This window comes from Schistocerca americana, chromosome 4 (assembly GCF_021461395.2).
Source record: "Schistocerca americana isolate TAMUIC-IGC-003095 chromosome 4, iqSchAmer2.1, whole genome shotgun sequence".
Lineage (NCBI taxonomy): Eukaryota > Metazoa > Arthropoda > Insecta > Orthoptera > Acrididae > Schistocerca > Schistocerca americana.
The window spans coordinates 333,336,948-333,363,398 of record NC_060122.1 but is presented as its reverse complement, the minus strand read 5'-3'; the positions used below and the strand labels follow the sequence as shown (position 1 = coordinate 333,363,398).

The following is a 26,451-nucleotide window of genomic DNA, read 5'->3' as shown; positions in this document are numbered from 1 at the left end:
CAAAACTTTAGATAAGTTAAATCGAGGTTCTTCACAGACAACCATTGCTGCTGAATTCAATGTTGGACGAGCTACTATTTGTGACATCAAAAAGAAAGAATATGTTATTCAGCAGTACCCAACATAAATGGATAGTGAGTCGGGAAAATGGAAGGTTATGTGAAAGAGTCAGAATGATGAACTGGACGTAACTGTTTATAGATGGTTCATACAACAACGCAGTAAAGGAATTCCAGTCAGTGGCCTGATTATAAAGGAAAAAAGCAGCTGCATTTAGCAAACAACTCAGCGGTAGTAACTTGTTTGCCACGAGCGAAGGTTGGTTATCGAACTGGAAAAAACGGCATGGCATTTGGCAGCTGACAGTCACCGGGGAAAGTTGCTCAACTAACGATAAGGATGCTGATGAGTTTGTAAGCAAGATACGGAAGATAATAGAGGAAGATGATTTAACTGCTGATGCCTTGTATAATACCGATGAAACGGGACTCTTTTACAAGATGCTTCCTTCAAAAACATTAGCTGCCAAGAATGAGAAGGAAGCTTGTGGTTACAAGCAACAGAAACAGTGCATAACATTAATGGTGTGTTGTAATGGAAATGGGAGTTATAAACTACCACTCATGGTGACTGGAAAAATCCCAACATCCATGCTGTTTTCAATGCACTGACATAAATACTCTACCAGTGCAGTATTGAACTCAGAAGAAAGCATGGTTGGACAGATAAATATTCTCTCAGTGGTTCCATGAAACATTTGTATGACCAGTGAGAAAAGAGCTAAAAAAGAAAAAGCTTTCACTGAAAGCTACACTTATAACTGACAATGGAGGAGGAGGAGGAGGAGATTAGTGTTTAACGTCCCGTCGACAACGAGGTCATTAGAGACGGAGCGCAAGCTCGGGTGAGGGAAGGATGGGGAAGGAAATCGGCCGTGCCCTTTCAAAGGAACCATCCCGGCATTTGCCTGAAGCGATTTAGGGAAATCACGGAAAACCTAAATCAGGATGGCCGGAGACGGGATTGAACCGTCGTCCTCCCGAATGCGAGTCCAGTGTGCTAACCACAACTGACAATGCTCCCAGTCATCCTGCAGATGTTTCTCTAAAGTCTGATGGTATACGAGCACCCTTTCTCCCACCCAATGTGACAGCCCTTATTCAGCCCATGGAGCAGGGCATTTTGGAATCAATTAAACGTCATTATCGACATTCACTTCTCATCTCCTTGCTGAACGAAAGTGAAAATGACTCTATCGAGACTATGCTGAAGGCATGGAAAGCAATTAATGTATGTGACGTTGTTTTCCAAGTAGCCAAAGCATGGGATAAAATGGAGAGCGCTACCGTAATGAAGAGCTGGAGAAAATTGTGGCCTTCCACTGATGCCGAGTTGGATCCAGTTGTGAGTGACAACAATGAGCCAGTCAATTCGGAATTATCAATTACTTTGTACACTGACATGTTCCACAACCTTCCAGGAGGAGAAGAAATTGGTGATGAAGATGTTACTAAGTGACTGAATGAGGAAACCTGTGATACAGACCAAACTTTAACATATGAAGAAATAATCAAAAGTGTGCAAGGAAGTAATGATGAAAGTGATGAATAAGAGGACACAGGAGGACAGTGCATGAAGAATTCTCACACTGCTGGTGCTGAAGCTGCTGACGTCTTCCTGGAGTACACTATGCAACAACCAGATACGTGTAGTACCGATGTAATGCTTGTAAAGCGGTTGCGTGATACAGCATGCCACTGTCGCATATCATCATTGTGACAGTTAAAAATTAGGGAGATGTTTCACAGTGAGTGATACGAGTGTATAATCATGTACAGGACTAACTTTTCTTTGAAAATTAATGTGTTTTTGGATTTAATAAAGTATATTCTCTATGTTTTAAAATTGTGTCCTCCTGTTTAATAAAGTACAGTACACTATATCCCTTACATTTTCAAAATAAATGAAAAATGAAGAAAATGAATGAAATAAATTTCAGACACTCAATAGTCCAGCACTTCCGCTAATCCAGCACCCATAGGTGTCAGGAATCATGGATTAGCAAGAGTCTAGTGTAGAGCGACTGGTAAACTGCTATAAACAGCATAATGAAAGAATTATTATGCACAAGATAAATGTGACCACTGCCTTTGTTCGACGTCAACGTGCAATAACCACTCACAGATGGCAGGTGGCAGCACTACAAGTAAGGGTATATAAAGCATGCCGGGGGGATGCAGCCAACAGTGCAGTCATTGTCGTATTGTGGAAACAAATGTCCAAAATGGCACGTTTACTGGTTTTCGGACCATGGGTGGAAGCATTTCCAAAATGGCTAAGTTTGTATCAGTTTGCCACTGTGGTTAAAGCATACCATGCATGGCAAAATGACAGTATATAAAACTGGTGCCAAGGAAACTGTGGTGCATCACAAGCCACAGATGACAGGGGTGAATGGCGGCTGTGGAGATGTGTGTAGGCGAATAGGTGTGCAGTGCTGAGCAACTGATGACATAGATGAACCAAGGGGCTACCAACAGTGCCTTTTCAACAATCATTCAGCAGAAGTTGCTGCGTATGGTCCTCCGCAGCAGTCTCCCAGTTCATGCTGACTGTTGTTCGTTGGTGACACAAGTATGAATTTGCTCTCCAGTTCCACCACTGGACGCCAACTAAGTGGCAAAAGGTGGCCTTTTCAGATGAATTATGTTTTATGATCCACAATAAATGAACCCTGGGACCATGTGTACCCCTAAATGTAGTTTGTTTTTCCTCAGCATGATGGCATCTACAACCAGAACACTGAAACATGTCACACAACTTGCAGTGTAAGTGTGGGTTCGAAGCGCACCACGATAAGTCTATTCCCCTGCCCACCAAACTGCCCAGATTGAAGCCTAATTAAGAATCTATGGGACCACCTCAGTCATGCTGCTCTCATTAAGGATCCTCAACTGAGACACCTAGTTCATCTGACCACGGCACTGGAGTCAACATGGCTCCATATGAAGATTTGGAAAGTGTTCTGTTACAGAAGCATAAACAGTATAAAATGTTAAAATTCAGTAAAACAATCTTTATTTAGGTTGGCAACTGATTTCAGTCTATAATTTAGAACATCTTCAGGCTCTAAGCCCAAGGATGGTGTCTGGAGCAATACCTGTAAGAACATGGGCATCAACTGCTCACTGGTTGCCAACCTAAATAAACTTCTGTTGCAATCAATACTGTTTTACTAAATTTTAATGGTTCCATATCACTGTCAGTATTTTCCAGAATCTCACTGCCACTCTTCCCGAATGTCTCGCAGCGGTCTGGGTTGCAAAATGTCGTTATTCAGGCTTTTAACATGTCGTCACATTAATGTGACAGGACAACGTATATTGGAAACTTATATGGCAGTGACCTATGTACTTCTTAAACACCAGTGAAACATTTTTATGCCCCCCTCTGTTGCCATCAATATGCACAACAAATATTTCCTTTGGTGTAACTCTTTCCTGGCCTTGTAAAAATGAGTGTTACAGCTCAAATGAAATGATCGAACTTTCAATGTATCTTCTTTGGCATTACAAGCCTATCAGATTGCACAATGCTATTCCCTATGAATAGCAAGCCACACACCCATTTATGACAGTCTACTGGCCCATTTCACTAGAGTCGACCCTTGCTGTTGCCCTTGGAATGAATGCTGCATAAATGTGACATATCTGCCCCTAGCTTGAATACCAACTGCAATTCTCTACAACACCACCTTCCAGGTCATACTGATTAGCGTAACTTTTCACACACTGCACATACCCATAATTTTATCCCTTGAAGATTTGTTTCTGTCCTGTACTTAATAGCTAATATAATCAATACCTGTATAAAGGTACAAGGTAGCCGGAATGTCATTTTAAGTCAAAACTGGTTTAATTCCCTGTAACCCCATGGTAACTTCATCGAATACTGCCTTTTGGCATGTAATATTGCTCTGTTCATTTGACAGTTTGTTTGTCTACCTGTCATAAACAGAGTAATTTAGATTTATTTATTGTGATTGTCTACGTGGTGAGGTAAACGTCAACAAGACTAATAATCCGCAAGTAAAACATAATTCTGTTACAATTAACTGCAGATATAATTATAATTGTTTATCTCTCCATAAATGGAATAATTTATAAAAGATGCAATGTTATACATGTGGAGCAATATTTCACATTAATCAGTTACATATCCCGAGTGCCTTGAGGAAGTACAGTTTCTTCAATGTCTGAGGACACGGCAGCAGTGACATACAAAAACTAATTTTGTTATATCATATCATTTTAAAATTTGAAACATGATTACCATATTATGAGTAACTGGCTGCCTACTGCATACAGTGTCACGAAGTCTATACAATGGACGCTGTAGTGACAGATGGTTCCTATCATTGGTCACCTTGTCTGTTAGGTCATAACTAGAATGCAAAATGTTGGATTCTAGCTCTGCACTGAGTGCTTTTGCTACTGCACGTATCTTCAAATCAAGTTCATTTCTTATCTGCTGGTCTCCTTTCAATTCTCGATCCACACTGCTACTCTTGTTGGAATTTCCTCCATTGCTGTCAGGCAGAGAAGAATTGTGTGCCATATCTATGTCATTATCACGTTCAGCTGACAGACGATCTCTTGAGGGTATGGACTCTGTAACTTTATATTTAGTTACTGAAACTGATTTCTGAGTGACACTTTTCATAGTAATAGCAACATCAGGTGTCTGTAAGTCATCTTCTTTCCCATTACGATCAATAGCAGTATCTGGGCCCTGAAAAAGAAGTAACAAAACAAATAATGAATTGTTTGTGTCAAGAGATACAGGGACTTAAATATTTAAGTAACACCCACAATCTGAACAGAAACAATACCACTAATAATTAAAATGGGTCATCAAAATTTGCTCTAACAGATGCATGTAGCCTAAGATGTTTAACTAATTATATTAAACAGCCATTTCTTTGCCAGAGTCTTGTTTTAATTAACAATTTAGTCATCAGTGACTGTCTTAACAATGGTGGGAGTATGCGTCATCACAACAGTGCATGACACACACTCATGTGATAAGTTTGAAGTGACAGTGTAAAACTGCAGAAGTCAGGACAGACAGCCTGAATTTTGCACACTATTATTCCATTATTTATTTAGAGCTTATCTAGCCTGACCAAATTATGTCCTTAAGATCAATAATAATAATAATGATAATAATAGTTGGCACACAATAATAATAATAATAATAATTAGTAATAATGGTAATAGTGAAGGGCATTAAGAATGATATAGATTAATTTAGCACATTTGAATACACATTAAGTATTACATAAGCAGAAGCAATAAAGAAAGAGGAGAAAGTCGAAATGACAGTTACAGTGGCTCTTAGGAAAGATCATAATTTAAGTAATGAACTCTGCCAACATGGGGAAGGGAAAAGTTGCAAACTCATATACATGGGAGAGATTGCTATTGTGATAGGTCAGCTATTAATGGTCTTTTGAAGTTTGAAAGGAATGTAATTTCTCTGATTTTCTTTTTTTTTTTAAGATTGTTCCACAGTCGGGTTCCTGATACAGAAAATGATTTAGAGAATATGACACTGTTGCATGAAGGTTCAGAGAGGATTTTACTTTGTTGAGAACAAGTATTGCTGCTGTGCTGTTCAGACAGTAGTGTAAGAATTGAAGATAAATAAGAGGGAGTGCCATTATTGAGGCAATGATAAGGCACACATAGTGTATGATATTCCCCACGCTTACTGATACGCAGCCATGATAGTTGTTCATGAGCAAGGCTGATAATGTCAAAATAGCATTCATCACAAATGAATTCACACAAGCAAACATTGCCATTTCCAGCCTGTGAGCTTTTGTTTAAATGTCCTTGGAGAACAGCATCGCCACAGTCAATATGGAGAGTGTTCATGTCTATATGAGTGTCTTTTTAAGCTCGAAATGTTTTCAGTCCAATCTAAGCAAGTGTCCAGAATTAACACTAAGTTCTTTGCAGAAGAAGAAAAAAGTTATTTCTGTGCTGCTTAGGGTTAGGGGTGGAAGAGATTCTTTGAAATTCATAGTAATAAGTCTTTTGTGAAAGACTAAGATTGCTTGTATTTCAGGTGGCTTCATACCTACATTCTGCACTCACTCAGATAAGAGAAGCAAATCAGTATTTACATGCTGGATGGTTGTGTACAAGTTTGTTGGACTTGCACTTAGAAATAACTGAATGCCGTCAGCATATAGATGATATTTGCAGTGGGAGATTCCAATCATTACACACTGTTGGCAGGATGTAATGTACAAGTGGAACCATTGTACAGAAAAACTTTGACTTGTGACTTTAGTAAGCACAATGTCAAAGTCAAATGCGTCAAAAACTGTGCTGAAATCCAAAAAGTACATAACAGTTGCATGTTATTTATCAATAGCTTGTTTCAGTTCATCAGTCACATTGATAAGAGTAGTTATCCTGGTGTGATTTTGCCGGAAACCCGACTGATATTCATCTAAAAGATTATCTGGTGTCATATAATTTTTTTTTTTTGTGTGTGTGTGTGTGTGTGTGTGTGTGTGTGTGTGTGTGTGTGTGGGCGCTCGCTCGTGCTTGTGTGTGTAATTCCTTCATGTTTTAAATAGCCGGTTAAGACGTTCATGAATTCTAGTCCTGGATAATGCTGGTAGATTGCAAACGTGTCTGTAGTCAGAAGCTGTTTCACAGATTCCTTCTTGGATAATGTTTTTACAAGTTCCTGCTTTCAGGACTTGGGAAGATGCTTGTCAAAGTATGGTGAAAATGAAACTTTCTGGCAGATTAAAACTGTGTGCCGGACCGAGACTCGAACTCGGGACCTTTGCCTTTCGAGGGCAAATGCTGTACCGCTTGCTCTAGCACTTGCCCGCGAAAGGCAAAGGCCCTGAGTCCGAGTCTCAGTCTGGCACACAGTTTTAATCTGCCAGGAAGTTTCATATCAGCGCACACTCCACTACAGAGCAAAAATCTCATTATGGTGAAAATGTTCATTATTTTGGGCAGCAGAGGATCCATGAGAAAATTTATCATTTGCACTGTTATATTACCTCATCCAGAGGCTGCCGTATGAACGAATGAATACACACAACAGACTTCTTGATCGTGTTCAGGCTTACCGTCTGCAGAAAAACTTTTTAGTTTTTACCAACCACTGATACTTTAATGGAGGCGATGGTTTGTGCCCTCATGGGTTCATTAAGTCAAGTTGTCAGAATGGCATAATAGACATTTAGATCCTCAATAGGAACTAGTGGTTCTGCTGAGTGCCCATTAATCCATTGTTATGACTTTGCCACTACACCAAATATACAAGAAAAACTTTTCTTGCTTGAATTTTCTTGTCATGTGTTATCTTTTCAGAGAAACCAAACACAAACGTGCCAGTCAAATTTTGTATCATGGCATAAATGGCTGGTCTTCTGGGCCTGAAATTTTCTTAAGCGGCTGGTTCTCAAAAGTTAAGTTTTGAATGAAAGTCAAACACATTGTGATTTAAGAAATTCATTGCACACTCTCACCGGTGAGACAATTCATCTTGCATAAAGGGAAATATACTTTGGAAATAATACAAGTCAAACCACCATTCACAATATTTTCCCACAATCTGTACGAAATGTAATCAGTTGTGACATCACGCTCTTTGAAAGCAGTTTGTTGTTATGAAGTACTGCATAGTCTTAGCCCTAAAGTCTCTTACACATTTTGCTACAGACAGACACTTGTGTGTGCAGTGATTTGTTGTTATAGGTGGTGCATTTTCTTTACAACTACAGTTTTATTTTTGTGTTAGTCTCTCATTTATGTTTCATTGTTGCAGTATTATTCAGCAGTAGCGGGCTAAAACAAAATTCTCTGTTATGGTGTCACTTCTTACAAGCAAAAATTAACAAAGATTTAACCAAAAACTAAAACAATAAAAGCTTCCCAGAATTCTTAAAAGCCCTTTTTTTTCCAGATGAAAAAATTCCTTTGTTTTTTTCCAGTTGTCCTGGGACATATACACACACTATAAATAGCTGCACTCTCCATCCACAATGTCAGTTCTGTCCCGACTGTACTTTGGTGTCAATAATAAAAGTGCTTCCACTACTAAGTGTTGAACTTAACTGTGAATCTTTATTTCAGATTTGGACTTTATTATGGTGATGACATGACATTGCTGGAGACACCTGATACTTCAAAACGTCTCCATTACTATGACTTCAGTTAGGCAGTGTAAAAACTCTCATCCATATGGACAAGATCCAGAATACAAGCAGAACATTGTTCCAAAGGTCTGTTATATTCAGGAGAAGCAGCAGTACATCAGCTGTACTTCAGGCATCTATCAGTACTTTCCAGAGAGGCTGGTCAGGACATGATGGATTGACAGAAAGGATGTCATCGAGCTGCCAAATACAACAGACAGGATTTTAAGATCTGTTTAGCAGCTGTGTACTTCTACTTGAATGGCACAGAATGTATTTGTAAAAGCTGAGTTTACACCGTGATCGTAAAATTTCATACAAAACTTAGAAGAAACAGGGCTATGAGCAGTAAAAGTGGAAATATTGGCCTAATAACATAAATACCTGCACTGTAATAAGTGGGTATTCCTGACAAAGCTTACACAATACACATTTGTAACTCACAACTGACTACAGAATATGTTATGATGTAAATCATCCACAAATTCTCAACAATATACCTCTTTTTTTGCATATATTCACAATAAAATTAGGGGATGATTATTTTTTGACAGAGGATACTGTGGTAACCCACGGTCAATCGCACTGGCACCTCCATCTGTCAAAGTTTAGCTCTATGCAAGGCACTGGCTATCATGTGTTGTTCAATCAGCACATGCTGGTGCCAGGCATGTCTGCTTGGCCGGCAGGAGGCAGCACTTGCAGACAGTGCTGATAGTTATGCATTAAGAATGGTGTGCGCATATCATGGAGAAACATCACATGCATACTGTTTAACACTGGAGCAGAATGGCTTTCTCTAATTCTAGTTCATAATGGTTTACACTCTTCTTCACATCACTCCGTTTGCGGATCACTGTGTATCCAACAAACAATGACCCAGCTACCTACAAGGACAATGTATTGTACGTGTTTATGGTTTCAGCATTAAAATGCTTGTACTTTTATTGGCATTGTCAACTCTGTGTATGTGTGTGTGTGTGTGTGTGTGTGTGTGTGTGTGTGTGTGTGTGTGTGTGGTGACAAGTAAGGTTCATTATTTACATTTTGTGCAAAAAGGTGGCAATGTTGACAGGCGCATCCCTGGAGGTGGTTCTGCAGTGCTAAATGCAGCAGCAATTGGAAAATCAGTGACGTTCAAAAATGCAAAAATAGAAACTGCTGGGCAGAGTGTTAATTTTTCTGTTAATGAGGTCTCAAACTTTGCCATCCTACCCACTTCCATTCCCCACCTACTGTAAAGCTATCGAAGAGTGGCAAGCATATGAAAAATGCCTTGAGCAACACTTCAGTCTTCAAGGTAACAGAGCTCTCTTTGTGTCATGGACCTCTACGCAAATATTTGAGTACCACTTTTTAGGTAAGTTAGTCACTCTTCAGGATCCTGTGTGTTCGCTGTTTCTCAAAATGTGTTATTTGCTTACTACTTGTTACCACAAGCATACCCATGCGATTTCTGTGAAAGTGGACTTTTATCAGTGCAAAAAGCAATCACATCAATCCTGTCACACTTGGGCTGTGGAACTGTAAGGTTTAAGCTGCAAGAGTTGTTCCTTCACTGCAGGAATTTAAGCAGATTCCAAGGTTGGAGATGCTATCATATGGGCAGCTCGTGATAAGGAAGTTCACCAAAAGGCATTGCAATTTGAAGATCCATCTTTAGAAGAAGTACTCAAGATAGCGCAAGCATTTGAAGTTTCTCATGCTGATGGCAATCAAATTCTGGGGCCAACATAACTGTTGTCAACTCAAACAGCAACAGCCCTACACAGTCTAGTACATCTGTGGAAGTGGAGGTAGCGGCAGTGCAGCATGCCCGACTGCTGCTCTCCAAACAAACTTGGCCACAGAGGAAAAATTTCTGCATGCCGCTGCCTTCCTTAATTTGTTCAACATGACTGACTGGCTTGTCCGTAACGATAAGCATCATGCCATCCATGTCATAAAAAATGTCACACTGCACCTTTATGGAATGCTTGGCCAGCTCCCGCTGTGCCTCCCGCATCTCAACCTATGTACATTAATGTTGCTAGTCAGGTGTGTGATAATATTGCAACTGCTTCTAACAAAATGTTCATCAATCTGCATATTAACAGAATGTCATTATGCCTCCAAGTAGACAAAGGTGCAGTGGCCTTGCTATTCTAATACATATCTCTGTATTATTTCTGCTCCGCTGTTGGTTAGTTCACATTGTCTTATCCATTACAACGGACAGCAGATTCCTTTCTTCTGACACTTTACTGCAAAAACAATGTACAACACACCAGTTCCACCAGTGACATTTATGGTAGTTAAATATCATTCAACAGCCAAGATCACTTAAAATGTTTCTTTATTTAAGGTAAACACTTTCAACAGACTATGCTGTCATCTTCAGGTCTATAAAAAAGTGCGTATACATGAAATATGTCTCATACGTTAAGATGTAACATTTGATATAAAGGTTTTAGTTTGGTATTATAAAAACCAAAAGTGGACTTGTGTAGTCACATATCTTAAAATCTTTTTGCTGTAAAACATGTTCATTTTACAATGGCCTCATGCACAAGATGTCAAGTGGATAAAAATAGTGCATTGTAAAAGGTTTGTCATTGCTGAAATATTTAAAAACATAAAGCACCTTGTGCAACAGGCTATGTCCATGTACATATTGCTCACAGTTGCTTGTTGCATCATACAAACACAGTAAACAATAGCACAATTGTTTACATATGCTGGACATATTCCAAATGGTGCAAATCCACATTAAAAGGCATACAAGGTGCAACTGCTAGGTTGTAAACAGTTGTGCTATCGTGTACCCTGTTTGAATGATACAACAAGTGACTCTGGGCAATCTGTATATGGTCGTATAAAGCACAAGGTGCTTTATGTTTTTAAATATTCAAACCATGGCAAACTTTTTATAATGTGCTATTTTTATCCAGTTGACATCCTGCGGATGAGGTCCGTGTAAAATTTACAGGTGCAATGCCAGTTTTTGTAATACCAAAATAAAACTTTTAAATCAAATGTTACATCTTAAGTTACGAGACATATTCTGCATATATGCATTTTTTACAGATCGCAAGATGACAGCATAGTCTGTTGAAACCAGCTGTCTTAAATAAAGAAATATTTTATGCAACCTCGACTGTTGAATGGTTTTTAACATTTAAATAGATCACCCTTCAGTTCTCTCAAAACGTGAAAATTCAATTTATGGCAATGGACAGTGTATTTACAGAAAATTTGCCTGGTTTGGACACTTTCCAGGCATTTGGATTTAGTCTCCAATTCCGCTCTCACTGTGTTGGATCTTGCACCTTATAAGGAGTTTGATGATTTGTGCAAGGACTATTCTGCCCTTTTTTTTTGCCAGGAACTAGCAACAATATTGACTATGTAGTGCAAATCACTCTCAAGTACATGGTGCGACCATTTTTTTGGTGCCAGGTCTGTACTGCTTGCATTCAAATGAAAGAATTAGATAGAGTGACAGCTTTAGGCACCATGGAACCCATTTCATCCAGACAATGAGTTACACCATTAGGCATTAACAAAAAACTGCTGGACAAACTCCGTCTATGTTGTAACTTTAAGGCGATGGTTAACTCACCGTCTGCTGTCGAAACATACCCTATTCCTTGCCCGCATGAACTTATGATAAAGCAGGTGGGTGAGCAATACTTTTTCAAAACTAGGTCCACTGGAAGCACATTTACAGCTGCTACCTGATGAACAACCATGTGAGCTGCTTGTTGTTAATACACCATACAGCCTCTACAGATACAACCAATTGGTTTTTGGCATTGGAAGTGTGCCGCCCATTTTTTCAACACTGCTTGGTGCAACTTACCTAACGAATTCCTTGTTGCATCAATTACCTAGACAACACTGTCGTTACCAGTCCCACCACCGAGGACCATCTTTACAACTTTCATCTTTTGTTTAAGAGATTGTGTGATGCACATCTTAAGTGCAGTTTGAAAGAGTCACATTTCTTGCAATCTTCTATAGAACATATGGGACATGTTATTTCTCACAGAAGGATCCAGCTGACTGACAGTCACAAAGTGGCTATTGCGACCCTTTTGCGCCCTATGAATGTAAGGGGCTCCAGGTATTCATGGGCAAAGTCATGTACTACCACAGGTTTGTTCTGTAGGCAGCTTTGGTTTACCATCGTCTAAATCAACTGCTTAAGACAAGAAAGGCAAAGTGTTTGTGGGACCCCTATCTGGAGTGACCATGCATTCAAGACATCAAAGGATGGTTAGTGTTCTGCCCTGTACTTTGCCACCTATCAGTTAGGGCTCCAGCTTTTGGCTGCAATGGATGCATCACAGTATGGTGTGGGTGTGGGTGTGGGTGTGTGTGTGTGGGGGGGGGGGGGGGGACACATGCTGTCACAATGTTGTGCAGATGGTTCGGAACAGCCCATTATGGTTGCATCAAAGACACTTAATGATGCAGAGAATTACTCTCAAACAGAGAAGGAGGCTCTCGCAATTATTTACATTATCACAAACTTTCATGTGTTTCTCTACAATGTTAAGTTTCACTTGGTGACTGATCACAAGCTATTAGTGTCTCTCTATAGCCCTGTGGCTCATTTGCCGTATAAGACAGCTCATTGACTTCAAAGGTGGGCTCTCTTCCCTAGCTGATAAAATTATGAGATTCATTCCTGTCTCACAGTTCAGCAGTTAAACGAATATGCTCTTTTGAGTTTACTGATGGAAACTGACCCTGGTTTCAATCGGGATGAAGTATTTTGTTTTTACTTCGATAAGGAAGCTCAGTGAACAGTGGATGGATTCCCTATTACCAGTTCTCACAATGCTCAAGCTGTTGCCACCAACCCTCTTTTTCTAAACGACCTTTGGCTCACGCATCAAATCCTGTCTGCAATTATGGCACAGACTCATGCTCATCAGCGGGGTTATTTTATGGTTCACAGAATAAAATGAAGTATGTTGGCAGCACACTCGAAAATGAGGCTCTCGCACACTTTCTTAGTTCGTAGAGGCCCTTTAACATTGGTGAGAAGAGGGCAGAGCTACCGCACAGATGCCATGCACGATGCTGAATCTACTGCTCACAACACGGAGGCAGTCAAGGAACCTCCAACAACACGCTACGCACATGGACTCTGGTCTGGGCTCGTGTGTGTGGGTGCCGGGAGTGTTGGATTCTGGCAGTCATCCACAGCCAGTACAGCCTGTGCATCTTAACATTGCAGCTGGTGACCTGCCACTGCAATCAACTCCGCCTTTGAGTGGAGGCTTGCCACCAACCACCCCCTCACCCTCCTACAAGATCATCTGCTGTTCCCATATCTGTTCCTCCTTCCTCACCTCCGCCCTCGACAGTCCTGCTGATTCTGCCCTATAGGATACTAGATCTAGTTCATCCTCCTCTGTTCTAGTTTTCAGCCCTCTGGAAGTTCATCAGGACCCGAGTGATTTATCGCCCCATTCTCCACGGCACACTGAAAGGGAGCTATCTGTGGCACAGATGATGTCCACGGAGGCACCATAGGAGACAAGGGAGTCGCACTCCTGAGCACCAAGCACCATCCATGCTACGTACCAGCATCTTGCCATTCATCAAAGTTCAGCTGTATACGAGGCACCAGCCTGTCATGTTTTATTCAGTTAGCCTGCACTGGTGGCTAAGCTCAGCTGCCAGGATGCAACACTTTCAGACAACACTGTCAGCCGTGCATCAAAAGTGGTGCACGCAGCCACCGCCCAGCACCACCAAGCAGAAATGTCATCTCACTGTATTTAACCAGTTTATGCTCTTGTTAACTTCACTCTGCTTGCAGATTATTGTATGTCCAACTAGTATCAATGCATAAGGATGATGTATTACACATGTTTTTGGTTTTGGCATAGAAGTAGTTGTATTTTTATTGGCATTCTCAATTGAGTGTGTTATTAAAGATAAAGTTGACAAAAGTTTCTAAAAACCACAAACTAAGTTTACAATTCACAATATAGTATGAATTTTGTGCAGTACTCACAAATGTACAAAAATACAACTATATCACAATACACCCAAGTCTTAACACAATGAAAGAGTATGCGAAACCAAGCCAACAGTAAAACATTAGAATCTAGAATTTCAAATCTGCCACTGGTCTCACACAAAGGAAAATACTTAGCTTTCTACACAGGTATTCCAAAGAATAACACTGCAGCATCAGTTCACCACAAACAAAATAGTGAAAATCATGGATGTACCAAATGTTTGTCATGGTAGCATATTTATGTCTTGAAAATACATCAAGTCTTGGTTTTTGCAGTACCACTACTGTTATATTTTTAAGCAATCCTTCTCTATTGTTGAACCAAACCATGAAAACAGTACATCACGGAAAACTAGCACTATTATGCTGAGTTGTATTTAACACTAACATTGTTGCTCTTACATGGTATGTGTCTGCTTTTTCAGTGGATTAAAGCAGATCCCTGACATTAAAGATGGATATTCATTAATTCATTCAACATGTTCAGTCAATCTCATCATAAAGGAGAGTCTCCAAGGACGAGGAATAAGTCAATTTATACATCAAGTAACCACTACTTGCTACTTCTGCGAAGTATAACAACGACCAATTACGACTAGCAGTAATCTACTCAAACTGATAATTTCTTCTGCATTAAAATACATTTGTGTATTAGGGGAAATAAAAGCTTCTTTTTTTTTTTTAAAAAAAAAAAAAAAAAAAAAAAAAAAAAAAAAAAAAAAAAAAAAAAAAAAAAAAAAAAAAAAAAAAAAAAAAAAGAAAAACCACTGCCTCTTCTCCCTTACTACTCAGCTTATAACACTTTAATAATTCATCTTAACTTTATTACTACTCAGCTCCTAACATTTAAATAAAGCATTTTAACTTTACACAGAACATTATTAGTTGCCTACAAGCTGGCAAAATCAGGATCAATCTTATACAAATATTAAGTTATGCTGAAACTAGATTCCTGTGTCCAAGTGCTTGGATATATTGTAGGAGCAGATAGTGAGAGTTTTTTACTTTGAATTTAAATATTTTTGGGATTTTCAGTTTTCTCCTGATTTCTGCTGGCAACCTATTACAGACTTTTGCCCAGGATGAACCATAGAGAAGGGTGCATATTCTATACAAAAATTATTTCTACTTGTACTATCGTGGTTGAGAACTGCTTAGTTCATCCTAAATTCTCTCCTGTTACTAATCAAAAATACCATTAGAATACATGCATTGGTGTTTACCTGGAAGAGTTCGTAAGTCCCTGAACAAGATTATGCAAAATGTTCAGTTATCAACTTTACACAGTATTCTTACTGTATACTTCTGCAGAATAAAATCTTTTCTATCTTAGCTGCAATGCCCCGGAAGATTATGCTGCACAATAGCATTGGTGAAAGTATGTGAAGTAAGTTAACGATCCTGTCCGTGGACCAACAGAGATAAAGAGATTTCTGAGAGCAAAGCAGGAGAACTGAGCTTCGTCATTAACTTCCACAAGATACTGCCACCTCAGTTTATTATCCATCTAAATGCCCAGGAAATTCACACATGGTGCCTCATCCAGTGTATCCCCATTGATTTCTAAAGTAAGTCTTTGCAGGTTAAAGAATGCAAACAAGTTGTAAGCCTCTTCCACGCTACTACTGACTGTATCTGATATGGATGGACATTTGAATGTTTTGTCAACGTACTTGTATCATCGAACCATACAGTTTTTGAAAATCCCTCCAATGCTCCCCCTCTGAAAGTCCTTTATGTAGACCAAGAATAGCAGCAGGCCAAGCTTTGCACTTGCAGCATATCATATTTAATGTTTCCCCACTCCGAATTTAATCTTATTCACATTGTATCAGTTGCCGAAGTGACCCTCTGCTTTCCACTGTTACGATAGGACTTCCTCCATGCCAGTGGAAGACATTTAAAGCCATTCCATTTCAGTTTCCAAAGCAGAATTTTATGATCTACACAGTCAAAGCCCTTGGTAATACAACACAAAATAGCGACAGGGTAATTTTTGTTGATTAATTGTAGTAGAATTGACTTTGTGAGATGGTATATTGCATTCTCAGTAGAAAAGGCCTTAAGGAGTCCAAACAGAACTGATGTTAAAAGGTTATTCTCCGATAGATAAATCATTATTTTGTCACAAGCTACTTTCTCAAAATTTTTTGAGAACACAGGAAGAAGTGTGACCAGTATATAATTAGAGGTAATTATGTATCTCCACATCTGCGTATTGGCTTTGTTAATGCATATTTCAATCTTTCTGGAAACATTCCTTGACTCATTGGCTGATTACAAGGTAACTCAAGGGTGGCCCTATCAAGTCAGCATAAGATATTAGTACACTGGTTGAGGTACCAATATTGTCAGAAGAGTTACTATTTCTTAGAGACCTAATGATTTTTGTGGTCTCTCTAGAGAGGAGTTGGGAAAACTGTTTCCTGGTGGCAGAGCACACATTACTTGTCTAAGTTTATTGGATATGCTTGTGATGGATGATTTTTGTCTCCATACTTTCTACTAGACAATTTACAGGCTACTAAGACTGCTATTAACATTACAATTTCCATGTAAAGGTCACAGAAGTAACCTCAGATGTGAAGAAATAGAACAAAACCTTATGGTTTTATACGCCAAATTAAAGCACGTACATGTCTGGCACATACCAGAATAATGGAAGCATTAAAATTCCTACATTCTGAAGGGTATGCTGCAATTTTTAGCACAAATGATAAGTTCATTAAAGCTTCTTCCAGAGTAAAAATTACCAAAGGGGTGTTACCAGACACATCACTACATTATTCCTGCTTTTTACTGCATATATGCAGGAACATTATGGATATTTTTACCACACATCTACCCATACACTAGTGTTACATGTTCCAGATATATAATCAGATCGAAAGTGATGTGATTATCTAAAGTTATTGTAGACATCAAAGATGTCAACAGTGAAAGTATTTCTCTTGTATACTACTGTTATTATAGGCCTATGTAATGTTAAAATAATGTAACGTTAAGATATGTACCACTTCCAATTTTTTAAAGTATTTTAAACTGTTACAGTTTTCAAGTCCCCCCTCCCCCACTCCCTCCCAACGAGACTCATAAAACAATAGTTAGAAATACAAGGTCTGTTCAAAAAGTTCTGGAACATTTGTAATTTCGTGTCAATGGTGTGTCAAGAGTGAAATGCAGTTGGCATCCCTGCACACACCTTTGTTTAATGTTTAACCGTCAGCAGTTTCATTGTTGTATGTCTGTTAGTTACTGTTCAGTGCTGTATTGAGTAGAATGTTGTGTCACACAGTTCACAAATTTCAAGTTGTAAGAGTTAGAGGAGCAACAAGTCTGCATTAAATTTTGCGTGAAACTCAAGAAAAGCTATACTGAGACTCTTGTTCTGGATGCCCTTCAACATCTGATGACGACACTCATGTCAGGAATGTCAACGAAATTGTGCATTCCAATCCAATTCTTTGCAGAAGAAATTAACATTTCAGATAGATCATGTCATGAAGTCCTGATACAACATCTTGCAATGCATCATGCTGCTGCCAAGTTCATCCCACAGTTCATGAGTCAAGATCAGAAAGACCTTCGCCTCGCAAGCTGTGAAGAGTTTTTGGATTGTGCAAGTGAGAATGAGATTTTCCTTAAGAGAATCATAACGGCAATGATTATAACGATGAGACCAAGGTTCAATCTTCACAATGGTCGGGAAAGGTTGTTCAAGACCAAGAAAGGCTTGTCAGGTCAGGTCAAATGTCAAAGCCATGCTGATAATATTCTTTGACTTTAAAGGATTACTTCATCATGAATTCGTGCCACAATGACAAACAGTTAATCAATGGTAGTATCTGGACAAGCTGTGATGTCAGAGAGAAAATGTGAGAAGCAAATGGCCTGAAATGTGGCAAGACAGTTCATGGCTCTTGAAACACAATAACGCATCTGCACACTCACTGTGGTTAGTGTGTGACTACTGCACAAAAGCCAAAACCACTGTGCTGTCTCATCCTCTGTACTCTCCAGAACTGTCACCTGTGGACTGTTTTTTATTTCCAAAGCTGAAAACCCTTGTGAAACAATGAAGATTTGCAGCAATAGATGAGATAAAAGAAAATTCGCAGACAGCACGTTTCACGATCCAGCAAGAGGCGTACCAAGACTGCTTCTAGAAGTGGAAACGGCACTGCGAGCGTTTTATCAATTGTGGAGGAGAGTATTTTGAAGGAGACCATTCACAATAAGTAAATTGTAAATGTAGAAAAATTTTGTGGACAAAGTTCCGGAATTTTTTGAACAGACCTCATAAAGCAAATGTCTACTACAGAGACTAAGACATTCAGGTAACAGAGTGGAATTCAGGTTCCTTTAAATTTGCGTGAGCAAGCCTTCTTTCTTTTTATAATAATAATAAAAGATTTTACTTTTTTCAAACTTCTCTACACTTTCAGATAACATAATACATGTTTTACCTATTTCTACCAGGCCAAATAGATATACTCAAACAAAGAATTTATTATTTGGACTTACCAAATTATTTATTTTTTCTGGACTTCTTTTCTTAGATAACGATTTCTTAACATTTGTTTTAACAATTCTTAGGGATTTTTCCCTCAGCGTTTGAAGCTTAACTTTCTTCATTTCATCCTCCATGTTCTTTTTGCTTTGTTCAGTGGCAAATCTTTCTTTTCGTTTCTGTTTCTGTTGGAGTATATATTCCCTAGTTTTATTTCGATTATGAAATAACTTTCTTTTTGGAGTATCTGAAGTGCATTTTTTCTCTGAAAAATAAATAAATTAGCAATGTTGTTTTGTTCAAACTGAAAAATGTCTTATTTTGCTTGCAAATATAGCATGGAAAGTTCTGGTTGAACCTAAATAATTTAGGAGTGAAGGAGAACACTTGCCGAAGAGCAGAAGCATTGAGAGGTGCACACAAATACACACACAATTTCAGAAGACATCCTTTGTCAAACAGCCAGCAAAAAGGTGTGTGTCTGTTACTATAGCTTGTCAAAGTATTTCTTCCAAAAGCTAGAAGTTTTCATTCCCTTTCCTGTGTGTGTCTCTCGGTGACTCAATACTTCTGTTATTTTGCTTACAGTTAAAAGTTAGCTTCAAGTATCAAAATTCTGTTTATAGTATTACATTCATTCAGCTTCAATTAAGTTCAATTTTTCATTACCAAATGTAAGTACATTATCTGGCTCAAGGGATTAAAACATGGATATCAGAAGTAGATTTTAATAGTACTGGACAATTGTCCACAGTCTGAAAGCTATGAACATAAGAAATCAAATATTAGTATGTACTGCATAATATTTAAATACAGGGTTTATCCCAATGCTTCCATATCCAGTTAGTATCTCTGTTCAGGTTAGTTCACAGTAAAAGGTTACATTTGGAAGATGGCAGAATTCCCTCCAGATAATTTTTAAAGATAATGTACTTCCTGTCAAACTTTTACGGTACGTTGGATTCAGATTTTTTGGTAAGTAAGAAGAAGGGTGAAAACGCATTATGTAATTTTGTGTAGTATATAGTTAAAATATGTAAAAGCATTTAATTATAGCGAAATACATAAAAATATGTAACAATAAAATAAAATGCATCAACACTGGCAACATAATTTATGAATATTCACAGTTTTCATGTGCACAGGAGCAAAGGAAAACAATATTCAACTACATGAAAATCAAGGGTCCAGTCATGAGATGTGGAGAATACCAATTTGCAAGGGCATGTGGAATCCTAAATTGCCAAGGTAGTACAGGGAAAGTAGAAAAATCTAGAAGCTAAAATACACAGGATGGAGACAGTTATTTTAGAAATCAATGATGCAATGGTCAGAAGAGGCAGGAATTTTGGAATGGGGATCACAGAATTCTTCCTCATTGGTTAGAAAATGGTAGTTCAAAACTATGACAATAACAAAAAAGGAAATTATTAACAGAATGAAGCGTTATCTGCAGCAAATAGAAGAAACATTCATCCAACTACACACGCCAATCACGGATATAGGTGACAGTGAAACTTAACTAATGTATGACAATGAAAATAATAAATTTTTGACAATATAATGTAATTGGATACATAAAAAAATCTACTCACTATCCGTTAGCAGGAGAACACGCATACAAAAAAAGGTTTTACTAATGCAAGCTTTTGAAGCCAGTGGCTCCTCCTTCTGATGGAAGGGTTGAAGGCGAAGGAACAGGGGTGAAGGGAAAGGAAATGGAGAGCTTTAGGAAAAGGGGTAGAGTTTGAAGAAGTCACCCTGAACCACAGTTCATAGGAGACTTAGTGGATACGTTGAAAAGGAAAGATTGATTATGAACTACAGGAGTTATCCAAGAAGTTATATATTCATAATGGTCATAACCTAATGACAGTTTACATTTAAGAAGTTAATGAGAAAGCAGTTGAAATGTTGAGAGACTTAAAACAAGCTGAAGGAACTAAAAACTCTGACTGCTTGTAAGAATACAAATAAAAAAAACTCTTGAGTTATTGCTGTGGAACACTGATGGAATACCTTGAAAGAAGTCTACTAGGAAAGACCAAGATAAAAAACAGGCAGTTATGGGTATCAGTTAAGATACTCAAATACAGAAGCAACAAAAATGTAAAAATATTGTGGGGAACAGCTATAATATAGGTAACTCGGGTATGAAATCAATCAAAAATGTACAAAATCTAATGAAGAATGGATGGAGGAAAGATGTCAGAAGATATATACAAAATCAAAACAGGTTGATGTAGATGCTGCACACTGATGATCATATTATGGAGCACAAAAGGTGGAGACCAATGATGAGAGACGAGAAGGATAACTGGGTGATGGAAGAAGAAAATAAGGTGAGAAGATAAGAACAACACAAACAGAAGCTTTGTAGTTGAACAGAAGAAAACAGATCTACTGAAACTGAGGACAAAGTGTAAGAAGATATTAGGGGATATTCAATATTTATTTTTAAATTGCAAAAAGTTTTGCTCAAACGTGAAAGGAAGGAAGGCACAGATACTGATGACATACCAACAGAAGGCAAGATCAGATAGATGTGAAAATTAATATCGTAAGTCAACTATCACAGGACTAAAAAATATTCAAAAAAGAATGTTACTGCAGAATGGAAGTGAAAAATTGAGGCTGGATTGAGAGCAGGCTGTTGGGTTTTAGGGAATAGGAGCCCATGTAAGGCAATGCAGCAGATATACTGAAAGGAAGAGGGTAACTGGCAAGTGAAAGAAATGGAGAACTGCACCAAACCAATCCTGAAGTTGCTGAGCAAAACAAAAACATCAAAAGTGAAAATAAAAATTGTCATTTCCATCAGTCACATTGCTGGACAGAAACCTACCATGGAGACTAGTCTATTTTTACGTTTTTAACAGAAGTAGGTGTTTTCATTTTAGAACACATATTGTACAAAAGAGCATCAAACACCTTGTTGGATAAGTGTGTCAGATTTTGCAGACAAATATAATATTTAACTTCAGCAAATGATACAAACATTTCAACAAGTTCTATTTACAAACTAATCAATTTTAAATAATTACATATGCCAACACTATAGTGTGCACATAAGATGGCAGCAGCGTGTTACGTTCTGCACAAAGAGAGAGATGGAAAATGCTTGTGTCACCAGAGTACTCTCTGCCTTTGTCCCATGCCTCACCTTCCACCTATCACCTTCCCTGATAACTGGCAAGATGAGAGAGAGCTACATCAGGCTGCTGTTTCTTATTCAGAGTCTCCCTAGTTAGAATTTGTATGTTTGGGAAACAATCACTGTTGCTTCACAACGTAATACTTCTTATGTTTGCTTTAAGTCACCCATAATTTACACTATAGGACTAAGTGACCTAACAGTACATGAAAATCAATGCTAAATGCACCATGCACACTCCGAAGCAAGTGCTACAGGCAGCTGCAGCACAGTGACACTATTGGTTGGAGCATCATGTGGGACACTGCTGCTAGCCACTGTGCATCACCCCACCATTCACCTTCTTATGTGGAGACCACTACAACATAACACATGTCCAAAGATTCAATAATAGTCGTCACTGGAAAAGCATTTAATGTCCTGAAGACAACACATAAGTTTAGACTGAGGAAGGATGGGAAAGGAATTAGGTCAGGCCCTTTCAAAGAAACTTACTGTGACCAATTTACGAATATCAAGGAAAACCTAAATCTGGATGCCCAGATGGATATCAGAACATTATTTGCAACTTTTTAGACATGTCATCATCGCCGCCACCGCCGCCACCACCACCCACTTAAAAAAAACTTAAGATGTAACATAATAGGATTCTGAGGACATACTAATAACACCTGGTGTGTCTTTGTGGGTGGGGTGAGTGTTCAAGTATAAAGATCTGAAAAATAAGCAAGCTATTCTCCATCTTTTCTATTTGCTCATCTACTGTGGAGCACCTTCCTATTTGGTGGATTGTGATCTATCCTCAAACAGTTAATTATATACATATAAATGTAACAACCAACATTAACAAAACAATGTACATTCCTAGTCCAATGTATGGAAACAAGGTATTTCTTTCTTTCTTTCTTTCCTGAGAAGAGCAGCTAGGTACACATGATGTCCTTGGTTCTTGTCACCCACATGGCCTTAATTTACATTAATTTCTTTGGTCTCGGCATTTTTTCACAGTAACTATTCCTTTTCTCACTTCTTTTTAGTCTCACATATCCTTCATTTTTTTTACCTGGCTCCACACATTAGGGCCTATGAATGTACCATAATGACCAGTATCCTGACCCCTACACTAAACGTTCCTCATTTCCTGACATGTGAATAGGGTAAGATCCATTTGAGAATATTTGATTCAGGAAAGACATACTAGAGGGTACTTGATTCTCTAGATTATTTGTGGTATAGGGGATAAATACCTGTTGACCATTTCTTACTTTGTTTTCAGATTGTTGTTTCTTTTATCTGCCTAAAAGAATTTACTTTCTCTTCACTTTTGAAACTGTGATAGATAACAATTACCTTCGCTGTTTTCATTGGGGCAGTTTTTTCCCCTATTCTTTAATAAGCATATCCATGCCACTAGAATGGTCACCAGATCAATGATAGTGGTCCAGCCCTGATACAATATTTCTCTTTTTTCACATGTTAAAGTAGTCTCCCAAAAAGGACCTTTACCAAAAGCATTTCATTTAGCTCATGCTATGTGCCACTCAATATAGTTCTTATAACTCCCCATGTACTATTACCCCATTTGGGTTCTAGTAACTCTAGTGTCAATTTCTGCACCTTGTGTCATCTCCCAATATAGATTTGAGTAACTACTTCCTACTCCCAGCACTTGTAAGTATGCCCATTTTGGTATAGTATAACAATAAAAAATATGATACGAAAATCTTCATTTTGAATACTCATATGGTCAAAAACAAAACTTCAGTTTGACTAAAATAAATGTGAAACATGTAACGGAAGTTGATGAGCTAGATGTCAGATGATGGAAGGGGGAATGTATTTAATTGCATGTGTGCCTTTCCCAAATGATCAGTCATGGAGAGACACTGTGGAAGCTTCCTACAGCCAGTGTGACTTAGTGGTTCCTGCTATGTGTCATTCTTTGAAATATAACAATGGTATGGACTACAATCATTCAAAAATCGTTTGAGTGACCCTGATACAAAGTTTGTATATATTTTACAGATAACTGACCTCTGCTGTTCTCGTTAGAAGCAGGTTACCTGGCAGACAGCAATATCTGTAAAATTGACTGCAATACGACTCGCATCCAAAATACTAAACTATTATTTCTTCCTACTCTTGCACTGCTGATAGATCTGCCACAAACTAAATTAATGCAATTAAGTATTTGTTTCTTACCAGAATCTGCATTTTTCAGATCATTGACTTCAGTTGAAGCTCTTTGCATGGAGCCAACACTTTTCACTTTAATATTAGTGGCTAATTTTTCAGTTCCAGCATTGTTTCCATCAGCACTTAAAACCTCTGGCTCATTTACATCTAATATGAAAAAATTAAAACATTGAATCGTATAATGTCAATACTACACTAAATTTAATAAATTACACACAGATCATCTCATGCACACACTAGTCTAGTTATCACATTATTTAAAACCAAAACTGGTTAACTACACCAAATATTAGTTTCTTACCAAGATCACCACGGTCTAATTCATGGAATTCTTTGTCATTTCTTTGACTGGTAATAATATTTTTCTCAATAATTATGTCACCTGGATTAGTAGCACTGATACATTCTGTTAAAGTAGTTTGAGCTTCTGCTTCAGAAATGACTGACTTAGTGATGACAGATGAACCTATATTGTCTAGGGGGGCAAAAAGAGGTGGTGTATGAAAGATGTCATTACAGTAATATTGACAAAAAGAATTTCACAAAATAAATACAGGGTACAATAATTCACATACTAGAAATGAACCTTTGTTCTCAGTAAGAGGGAGGATAGTGATGGAGGGAGGGAAGTCATTAAATGTGTTATGGATACTGAGACAGTAAAGGAGGAAAGTATAGAAAGAAACTGTGGTTTTGGCCATTATTTGGTCAGCTGCACATTCAAATACAAATGCAGCCAGTTACACCACTGCATTTCCTACAGCTGCCACCGTGGCACAAGGGTGCTGCCACGAACAATTACACTGCTGCCAATGAGATGCAAGCATACCCTCTCTGCAGTTCCAGCAGCAGGTGTACTTAAGCTTGAACACTGTTGAACAACCCCCTTTTTGTGTGTGTGCCAGTTGAATAGAATTTACAGACTTTCACAGTGGCCAGGGCTCGACATTGGAATAGACATTGTATTGAAAAGTGACAAATTTATAAACTTTTTGTGTCTGTATATAATTCTACATTCAAATATACTGTTTGCAACTGATGCTGTGAATTAAGCAACAAAGTTATGTATTATTTTCACTCTTTGATATTATGTAGAATAAATTAATATCTGAATCCTCTGTTCATGAATGGCATCTGTTTCTCATTCCTAAATCCACGAAACAACCATACAGCATGCAAGGAAGACATAACAGACTGGCAACAAGAAAAAAGAAGTGGTACAAGGAGCTTGGGAAACCAGGAAACCAGAGCAGAACTTTTTTTCTTTCTACTGAATTATTTTGTGTGTGTGTGTGTGTGTGTGTGTTAATCTGAAATACATAAGTTGCAATATTTAAATTGAGATATTTAAGGAATCATGGCAAACCAGGAAGAGTAACACCTAAGTGCTGAACAGTTTCTAACATCTCCTGTCAGTTTCAAACTAAACTAATAATAGAACTGCTGTCAGCAGTTTCTTGCACGTACAAGCACAAGCAGCCCTGGAACAAAAGGCACCACAAGGTACAGACAGAATTCAGCAGCCACTCCGCCCTTCTGACAGTTCGGTGAGACAAAGGAAACATGGAAAGAACACACAACGCAGCTGCACCAACATTTTGGTGCCTACAAAATCACACGTGGATAACGTTGTGCATTTATCTTTCCACGTGTAGTAGAGTGCACCTATCACTTCACAGTGAGAGTGTTTCCCCTCAGTTAGCCCTAAACACAGCCCTAGGAGGTTATAATTGCAAGATTAGACGAATTTTTTGAGAGTCAAGTAAATGTTTCTGCTGCATAGTATAAATTTTTCTGCAGGCAACTTTGTAGTAATCAGTCCTATAAAGAATGAATTGCACAGCATAACCAAAGACTATAAATTCAACAGTGTCTGTGGTGCAACTGATCTGGATGAAATGCTTCGGGATGCTATTATTCAGAATCTATCAGGTCAGAGACTGAGTGCCTAAATTCTAAAACATCACAACCTTAGCCTAGGTGAAGTGCTTCAAGTTATCAATGTATACAAAGTTCACGATTTAGCCGAGTGTGATTGACTTGAGGCAGACAACCCATGCCCCAGGCACAGCCCTGGTCCCAGCACTCATAAGTCAGCATCAAGTAAACAAGGCCAGACACACACAACTACAGGGTTATTACAAATGATTGAAGCGATTTCATAGCTCTACAATAACTTTATTATTTGAGATATTTTCACAATGCTTTGCACACACATACATAAACTCAAAAAGCTTTTTTAGGCATTCACAAATGTTCGATATGTGCCCCTTTAGTGATTCGGCAGACATCAAGCCGATAATCAAGTTCCTCCCACACTCGGCGCAGCATGTCCCCAT

The 26,451-nt window shown here is 38.4% G+C and overlaps 1 protein-coding gene across 1 annotated transcript in view; it reads right to left on the bottom strand.

Moving 5' to 3' along the window:
* Positions 1 to 26,451, bottom strand: part of LOC124613451 — a 141,447-nt gene that overhangs the window by 69,071 nt on the left and 45,925 nt on the right. Inside the window, exons 5-8 of the mRNA XM_047142154.1 lie at positions 24,414 to 24,587; positions 24,119 to 24,259; positions 18,777 to 19,027; positions 4,333 to 4,791 (exon numbers count right to left, since the gene is read on the bottom strand). Of these exons, the coding sequence (XP_046998110.1) occupies positions 4,333 to 4,791; positions 18,777 to 19,027; positions 24,119 to 24,259; positions 24,414 to 24,587 (1,025 nt within the window). The remainder of the gene's footprint in view (positions 1 to 4,332; positions 4,792 to 18,776; positions 19,028 to 24,118; positions 24,260 to 24,413; positions 24,588 to 26,451) is intronic.